Source organism: Myotis daubentonii, chromosome 4, assembly GCF_963259705.1.
Source record: "Myotis daubentonii chromosome 4, mMyoDau2.1, whole genome shotgun sequence".
NCBI lineage: Eukaryota > Metazoa > Chordata > Mammalia > Chiroptera > Vespertilionidae > Myotis > Myotis daubentonii.
In genome coordinates, this window is record NC_081843.1 from 115,467,731 (window position 1) to 115,476,595 (window position 8,865).

An 8,865-nucleotide genomic window follows, 5' to 3' on the forward strand; every position below is an offset into this window, starting at 1 on the left:
TTTCCTTGCTGCTGTTCTGAGGGCAGACGGGGAAACAGGTGACATCCAGACCAATCACATGCGTGAGCCACGACAAAGGAAAACTCGAAAGGAGAGGGATCTGGCTGTTGGCCCCATCCAGCCCCCGGGGGAAATAGGCGGGCGTGTTTCTCTCTCTCTCTCTCTCTCTCTCTCTCTCTCTCTCTCTCTCTCTCTCTCTCTCTCTCTCTCTCGGTGACGCGCTGTCTTCTCGCGCCTCATTCGCACATCGCCTCACTGGGCCTGCTTGTCAGGAGAGAAGGAGGCTGGTACCACCTGTGGGAACAGCGGCAACATCTTTACCCGCAGACGCGACAGGTTCGAACGCCCCGGCCTCAAAGCCCGTCGTGAACACGGGAGGCAGGTGCCTGGCCTCCCGGGCTGAGCCCTCATCACCTGGAAAACGGAGATCTTCCTGTTTACATCGCCGCCCGGGCTACGCAAATCCTATCTTGATCATCGTCAGTGGAGAGAAAAGGCTACATGCCGCATTCCCCGGAACAAAACACCGAATCCAAACAGATGCTATCGCGCCTCCCGCGAGCAGCTGGCGAGGAAGGTGCCCGTGCCTCGCACTCGTTCACCCAGCAACCGAACAGGGCACTGGGGGACACACTTTACCTGGGACCCGCAAACCCCCGCTGTTCCCTGGCACTGAAACCAACAAAAACCAGGTCCTAAATATTAAGGCACTAGCCCTGTCCCTCTAACTCAGAACATTCCTTGAAGTTAGGAAATCAAAAGCAACTTCTAAAATCAGAGCGCGTCATCCTGTTTTCACATCCACGATCTTATTAAAAACGATTAAAAATAGCACTTCTATCTTCCTCTCATTTCTCCTCCTTCCCACTCTCCTCCAGATACGAAAGGTTAAGCGGTGACATCCAGTCCCACACACCATGGCGGCACACACACAGCTCCCCCTCCAGCTTCCAGCAGAAGCAGGAAGTCACTTGCACACTCTGGCTGGAAGCTCCGTGGTTGGAGCATCATCCCAGGCCCTGAAAGGTCGCTGGTTCGATTCCCGGTCGGGGCTGCAGGCTCCATCCCAGCAGCAGGCAGCCAACTGATGGTTCTCTCTCTCCCTCCCCCTCTCCCTTCCTCTCTCTCTGAAAAAAAAAAAAAAAAAATCATTTAAGAAAATAGGCTTTTTTTTAAAAGAAAATCAAACATCTACTAAAAAGAAAAGTGAAGATGGCACACACATTATTCGTGTCTGCGTGCAGACAGCGCGCTGGCGCTGGCCCACGCGCTCAGCAAACCCTCAAGGCTCGGACTCGGGATGAGAGAAGCAATGTTTCCCTGGAAGATGGTAAAGGAACCTGGGACCCGATGAATTTGGAAAACAAGATCCCCGACACAGTCAACAACACCGGCTTTCATTCTTCGGGAGCTGGCTTGTAACTGGACGCCATATAAATTCCGTCTGTGAGACAGTCACTGAGGCAGGAAGAAAGGAAGGAGCGGGCACACCCTTTCTCTGAGGACGTAAACACAAGCACCAGTCCCAAAGGCTGGTTTTGCTTTTTCGGTAGTTTCGGCGGCCTTCATGTTTTTGTGTGTTTTTTAAAGACTGAAATCTTTTTTTAAATATATTTTTATTGATTTCAGAGAGGAAGGGAGAGAGAGGGAAACATCAATGATGAGAGAGAATCACTGACCGGCCGCCTCCTGCATCCCTCACATCGGGGATCAAGCCCGCAACCTGGTTCACAGGTAGACGCTCAACCACCGAGTCACCCCGGCCGGACAACCAAAGTTTTCTCTTTCTTTGCTCAGCAAATGCTTTGGTGGGTTGGACACCTCCAAGACAGGTTCGTCGTGCAATTTGGAACTGTAACTCACCCAGCAATGAAGAGCAGGGCACAGTCAGATAAACCCCTTCACCAGCTCCGGGGGCAGGCGGCAAAAATCCCTTTAGCACCAAGACAGAGGGAGCTGCTGGCACCAGCACAGGAACAACAAACAGAATCTGAATCCAGAATGTTTTCCTCTCTCCACGAACTGCCGGCTTCCCACAGCTCTGGAGGCGTGAGGCTGGCGGGACGCATCCATCTCCTTCCCTAGACGGAGCCACAGCCAAGGCGCCATCACCAGCCCCCGGCGCCCAGCGTCCCCGGGTCAGGACAGCATCCCTCCCGGCCTTTGTCAGCGCGGCACCAGCCTCGTTCCCGGAAGGCGCGGCCGGCCTCTGCCAGGCCCATCGGCGATGCACAGGCGACTGCACTCGTCCCACCGGTGACAGGAGGTCACGGCGTCCGCCCACCTTCGTTAACTCGCAGGGCCACCGGGTTCCGCTACCAGGGCAAACGCCTGGCGACCTCAGAGGACCAAACCCGGCCGCGGGCCATCCGAACGCTGGAGCCCAAACCTGCAGCTCGGGGAGGTCTGGGTTCTGGAACCGTGCGAGGTGCCCGCAGGACCCCGCACACACACCCGGGTCCATTGTTACGCCGGCGCGGCGCGGCCCCCTCCCACCTGCGCTTCGGGGCGCAGCCGGCCTAGGCGCTCGGCGGGGCGCACAGGTGAGCGGCGCGCACCGGCGGGAGGGCCGGCCCGGCGGCTTTATGCGCTTTTAAAGCCTCGCCGCGACCCGGGTCACCGCTTTGGAGATCTAATCGCAGCAAATGAGCGGCCGCCGGGCACTTAGGGAGCCATTCGGGTGATGGCTGTTTAATGGGACCTGGAGTCGCGCCGCCGGAGCGCCGAGGGGACGCGGCGGCCCTGCGCCCCCGCCCCGCGGCCTCACCTGTCAGCTCCGCCCCGAGCGCCAGCCCCGCGCAGCCCCCGGGCCGGGCCGGGCCGCGGCGCGAGAGGGCCCCCCGGCAGCGCGCCCCGGGAACGAGCGGGGCTGTCCCAGGCGGGGACCCCGCGCGCCGGTCCGCGAGGCGCCCCCGCCCCCCGCCCCCGCCCCCGCCCCGCACCTACCAGATAATCCATGTACAGAAGCCCTCAGGTCCGCGGAGACCAGGCACCGGCGCCCTCAGCATCCGGATCGGCTCCAAACCCGGAAAAAAGAGCGACTGGGCTGCGAGGAGCAGCCCCTGCAAAGCCAGCGACGCGGAAAGTGCCGAGCGCCGCCGAGCAGCCGAGGCACCCGGGGCACGGCGATTGGCCGGGGGGCGGGGGGCGGGCCTCGGGGACGCCGCGCGCTGATTGGCTGCGGCGCCTATAAAAGGCAGGCCTCTGTTGGGAAGCGCGGGAGAGGCCGGCCCAGGTTCCCGTGGGAGGGCGGGGCGCGGGGCGGGGCGAGGGGCGAGGGGCGGGGCGGGGCGGGAGCTGGGGCGGTGCAGGCGGAAGGGCGGGCGGTGCAGGCGGAAAATCGGCCACGGGGCTGCGCGCTTCCATAGCTTCCTCCTGGCGGAGACGGGCGCCAGCTGGGCTCCAGGCCGCGCTGCTGGTGTCCCCTGCCACCCCCTCGGGGAGCCAGCTCCCGGGGAGCCCCTCGTCCCAGCGATTCCCGCCAGATCTGGCTGAGCCCGGCTGGGACTGTCCGCAGGAGCCCTCCTGGGGACGCCGCCTCCTGGGTGGGAGGTTGCCCAGGCAGGGGCGCCAGCTGATGTGTCTGGGGGTGCAGGGAGGCCCCCTCCGGTCAGATTGTTATAGAACAGAAAGAGCCAGGAAGATTCCAGGACGAGGGGAACAGCAGTCTGCAGCCACCTAGTAAATCCTATCTCCCTAGGCCAGGGGTGGGCAACCTTTTTGTGAGTGCGTGCCAAAACCAGCAAAATCTCTTGACTCAAAACTCTTCTGCGTGCCAACCCTAATTTTTTGAGAACATGTTACGCCTATTTGATATCTCTTAAGGTGTACGTCTGTGAAGAACCTTGAAAAAATAATAAAATTCATTCGAGCAACAAAAGCAGTATATGATGATGAAAAATACATTTATTTTTTAATGTATACATGTACACTGATAGTCCGACAGAAAACTTTATGACTCCGTTTGATATTATCAGTGGGACTTTTGCTGCTGCATCACTGATGACAGAGATTTTACACCAGGTTTCTATTTCGTGACCTTCAGAGATATGCACGAGCTACTACTTTCATCCGTCAGGCTAGTCCTATTATGAGACTTAACAAAATTCATCACTGAGAACAAAGACTCACAAGCATATGTGGGTGAAACCAAAACACTGGTCGGATCTAGGAAGGCAGGGAGAGTTAAGGCAGAGGCATAGAAATTGCTCTTCCCCTCTCTCATCAATCCATGGCTATGGTCTTTAAGATAACTTGTTATGTAAAATTACTTATTTATCTAAGATGCACCTACACTGAATTTATCTGAAAAATAAAAAAGTCGATATTAAGAAAAAGATTGTAAATGGAAGGTTATAAGAGAGGGTTTCGCTTGCCAGCAAAAGTTACTGGCGTGCCATGTCTGGCATGCGTGCCAGGGGTTGCCCACCCCTGCCCTAGGCCAAGCAGACTGGAGTAAATGGTTTGTATTTCTCCCAACCAGAGAGCAGATCGCTTAAATCACCCAATTTAGGCAAACGATAACAGAAATCCATTCAGTGCCATTTGCCAGCCACACCCTGGGATAGGCAAAGTAAGAGAATAAATCTCATTTTGGCACATCAGCAAAAAACTGATGAAAAAATAGTCTACTGATTCACCCCTAAGACCGCCCCTAAACGCCCAGCCTTTTAAACCCCTGAAAAGGCAGGTGGCAGGTGCTCCCCCTCCAGGAAGCACTCAGTGCCATCCCTCCCTCTCCTCCCCTGCAGGCAGGCATCTGCTAACCTCCAGGAGACTTGCCACCGGCGGAGCCGTGGGCAGCGGCAGCTCGTCCTGGCTGACCCCTGACCCTGTCCCCCAGGCCCCTGCTCTCAACTTCCCAGTGAGCCAGCAGCCGGCCTGGGCTCTCCTGTGGCTTCTTCTAGGCTCTTCATATTTCGTTGTCCTCAGTAACTTCTGCCGCAGTCAAAGTCTTGCTTGCTTTTCTACATTTTGTCTCTCTTTTTTTTTTAATGGCTCAATTCTTCTTTTATTTGATGAATGTGTATTGATACCTACTTTATGCTAGGCACTGTGCCACACACAAAGCGTGGGCAACCTAGTCTCTGCCTCTCTCCCTCCCCCCTTGGAAGGAAGGGAAGGGGGGGAAGGGGAGAGGAGAGGAGGAAGGGAGGGAGGGAGGGAGGGCGGGAAGAAAGGAAGGAAGGAAGGAAGGAAGGAAGGAAGGAAGGAAGGAAGGAAGGAAGGAAGGAAGGAAGGAAGAAGAAAGAGAGAGAGAGAGAGAGAGAGAGAGAGAGAGAGAGAGAGAGAGAAAGAAAGAAAGAAAGAAAGAAAGAAAGAAAGAAAGAAAGAAAGAAAGAAAGAAAGAGAAAGGAAGAAAGAAAGAAAGTCCTTGAGTGAGAATTTAATTTTTAAAAAAAAAGCAAGCTGATTCCTGCTGCAGCTCCATCAGCACAGGAACAGGAGGCCCGCCCTCTGAACTGGGAGAGACTGTTTGTGGGAGAACAAACCAGCTGTGAGACTTCCAAAGGCACATGTGAGCCCACCGAGCTGCCCCCTCCCGGCCAGTCAGCACCCCACTGGCGCTGCAGGAAGATCCGGAACGTTAACTCCCGGGGTCAGACCGGAGCGGGCGTGGCCAGGGACACCAGGTACAGGGTCAAGGCCGAGCGTGAATTTCGTGGAGCTGGAAGAAAGCTGAGGAAACCAGCCAAACAAATCCATGAGAAGCAGTTGAACAAAGACAATTAGAATAGGGACCTGGAGGTCTAAGGCCCATGTAGATGATTCAAGACGAAGACAAACACGGGCAGTGGGAAGCACATCAGAGGATGCCAGCCAGCGCCCCCAGCCCGAGGGTGCACGGCCAGACAGAAGGACCACAGTGGCCAGGACAGTGAGTGAAAAAGATGCCTAATGATGAAAGGAACAGCGACGTAAATGCTCCCCGCAGGGGCTCCACGCAGGTAGGTTTACCGTCAATGGCCCCACCAAACATTCCAGAAACAAAAACTCCAACCTTAACCTACTGCAGAGGCAGCGCTGCCTCCTCCCTGTCCTCGAGCACCGAGTGCTCTTTCCTCTGCTCACGTCCAACCTCCTCCTCGTATCAGGGCCCCAGTCAGCTTGGGTCAGAGCCCACCTCACAGCCTCCTTTTGACACACCTTCCTCCTCAAAGGCCCGTCTCCACCCACCATCACCTTCTGACGCACTGGGCCTTCGGGCTCGAACACCGAATTTGGAGTTTGCAGATGGAAGAACAGCAGTCGAGGTCGGCAGTGTAAGGACAAAAGGGACATGATTCAGATTGATGAGGAATATCTGCAAACAACTCAGAGCCAGAAACCAGACCGGGGTGCCAGCTACCCCTGCCTCTGGTCCACGTTACACGGAAGGCCCTGGGCGATCAGACACACATATACACAGTGAGGATGGGGGAAGAAACCACTCGTCTTCAGGAAGTGGTTGTGTGCAGAAAACACGAATCTATATATCAATCATTTGAGTGAAATGAAATCTCCTTACTCCCTAAAAATCAATACAAAATTAATTGTATTTCTAGCTACTTAGCAACAAAGACAGGAAATGTGTTTTAAAATGATCTTTAAGATACAAATTTTAGCCCAGTTGGCGTGGCTCAGTGGTTGAGCATTGACCTGTGAACCAGGAGGTCACCGTTCGATTCCCAGTCAGGGCACAGGCCTGGGTTGCAAGCTTGATCCCCAGTAGGGGGTGTGCAGGAGGCAGCCGATCAGTGATGCTCTCTCGTCATTCATGTTCCTATCCCTCTCTCCCTCTCCTTTCCTCTCTAAAATCAATAAAAATATATATTTTTAAAAGATAGAAATTTTAAAAGCACCTAAGAATAATTCTTACAACTCTTAAGAGTTTGAGATAAATTAAAAACTTAGAGCGAAGCTCTCACTCGGTGCCTGTGTGCATGGATGGCCGACGCCGGCTGGGGAGCTGGGAACAGCGCAGCGGCTGCAGCCAGTCTGGCCCGGTCTGCATCTCCTCTTGGCTTCGCCTCTCTAGTTCCGTGACCTCGGGCTTGTTACTTAACTCTCTGTAACTTATTTACCCCATTTTAATGGTAAGGAGGCAAGTGCCCCCCTGGCCGAGGTATTGGGGTTGATGGTGAATGCCGCGGCCGGGAGCCGCGCCTGGCCCCCTGAGCGGTGTGCAGCCAGCCGGGCGCTCCTGCCTCTGCTCTCTCGTCCCCGAGGCTGAGCTCCGTGAAGGAGGACACACGTGTCATTGGATGGGGCCGCCTCCGAGCCTAGCTCAGTGCCTGGCGCCTGCGCTGTGTTCGCTGTCCTGTTACCTGGCACAGGAGAGGGGTGGGGGGGGGGGGGGGCTGAGGACGGTCCAGGTTGGGAGAAGCTGGCCAACGGCCTGTGTTTGAACCGCGAGCCCGTTCTCCACGGTGTCCCCACACTAGCTGCCCAAAGCACGATCCGCGGGGATGCTTGTGGAAACACCCGCCAGTGGTCTCGCTCACCCCGCAGCCCTTTAGAAGCCTCTGTTCCCCACGGGCCTGGGACCCCCAGCACAGCACTGCGTGGGCTCCGGCCCCGGGGGCTGGGGGCCAGTCCTCAGCTCGCGGCAGCCTGTGCTGTCATCGCGTCCATTCAGGGCCCTGCTCTGGATTTGCTTAATTTCTGTTCTCCCCACAACCATGTCCCATAACAGGCCATCATCCTCACGCTTCCAACTCGCGTCTCCTCCGCTGTCACCTTAGTCCACGATGTCCCTGGTGGAACAAAAACTCTACACTTGTTGTCACCAGATCCATCAACTTTGGGCCTTACGGCTGGGGCTTTCGAAGCTAAAAAAAAAAAAAAAAGGTCTTTTCTGCCGCAAGGTCACCAGTCTACGTGTTCAGTAACTTTCTGGCATTACTGAGCACCTGTGTGTCTTTTATCCATTTGGGATCGTCTCTCCTGCGCGTGTGGCTAAGCTGAGGTCTCGCTCCCTCGCTCGCTCGCTCGGCTGTTACCAGGCAGGGCGGGGCTCCGTGTCTTTGCTCAGATCTCTCAGGAAAGGGCCCTGAGTCCTGGGTGTAGGGGGGTGTCAGTCGAGGGTCTGAGTGACGGTGTTCGCGGGAACTTCGCAGCACAAAACAGAAAGTGGTCAGTTCTCAGGGGATCACAGCGCGTTTCATGAAAGTGACTTCACATACCGCGGTCCCAACACCTGATGAGTGACTCTCAAAGTGTCTGAAGAATCATGTGGACCCAGGTCACACGCACGACAGCACGAGGCTGCGAGTCGGACAGGAGGGGTCCAGCCCGGCCTGCTGCGAGGCGGTGTCCCGGGCACGGAGCTCTGGTCAGTCCCGTGGCTGCCATCGGAGCCCCGGAGGTTAATACTGAGGGCGACACAGGCGAGACCAGCGCGGCACCTGCTGAGCCTCGGAGCTCTGCTCTGCGCGGTTACAGTCCCGGCACCGGTGCGCACGGGCTCCCTGCCCCCACGTCCGCAGGGGCACTTGCTTCCTCTCGTCCAGCCAGTGGCCACGCCGGCAGGGCTGCGGCGGTGCCTCCGTGGCTGCGGCGGTGCCTCCGTGGCTGCGGCGGTGCCTCCGTGGCTGCGATGGGCACTTCCCTGAGCTCGGCGACCTTGAGCGCCTGTGCGTGGACGCGCTGGCCGTGGGTGTGTCCTCTCTGGAATGTCTATTTAGGTCCGCGGCCCTTTTAAAGCAGGTGTTCCTGGTATTACGTTGTATGAGCTGCTGATATATTTTGAATGTTCATCGCTTGTCGGGTGTGTGATTTGCAAATGTCTCCCCATTCAGAGGCCTTTCGCTCTGCCGCCCGCCCCTTCGCGAGCAGAAGCTTCTGAGTCTGATGACCCCCACCTTGACTTTGGCTTTTGTTGCT

General features: G+C 56.5%; 1 protein-coding gene across 5 annotated transcripts in view; it reads right to left on the bottom strand.

Annotated features, from left to right (window-relative positions):
- ARL15 (ADP ribosylation factor like GTPase 15) overlaps nucleotides 1-3,123 on the bottom strand; it is a 211,566-nt gene extending 208,443 nt beyond the window's left edge. For 2 of the 5 annotated variants that reach the window (XM_059695021.1, XM_059695025.1), the window contains exon 1: nucleotides 2,947-3,122. In XM_059695021.1, coding sequence (XP_059551004.1) covers nucleotides 2,947-2,958 — 12 coding nt within the window. In that variant the 5' untranslated portion in view covers nucleotides 2,959-3,122. Of the gene's footprint in view, nucleotides 1-2,946 lie in introns of all 5 variants that reach the window. The other 3 variants (XM_059695024.1, XM_059695020.1, XM_059695022.1) reach the window with 3 other exon arrangements.
- Between the last annotated feature and the right edge of the window lie 5,742 nt (nucleotides 3,124-8,865).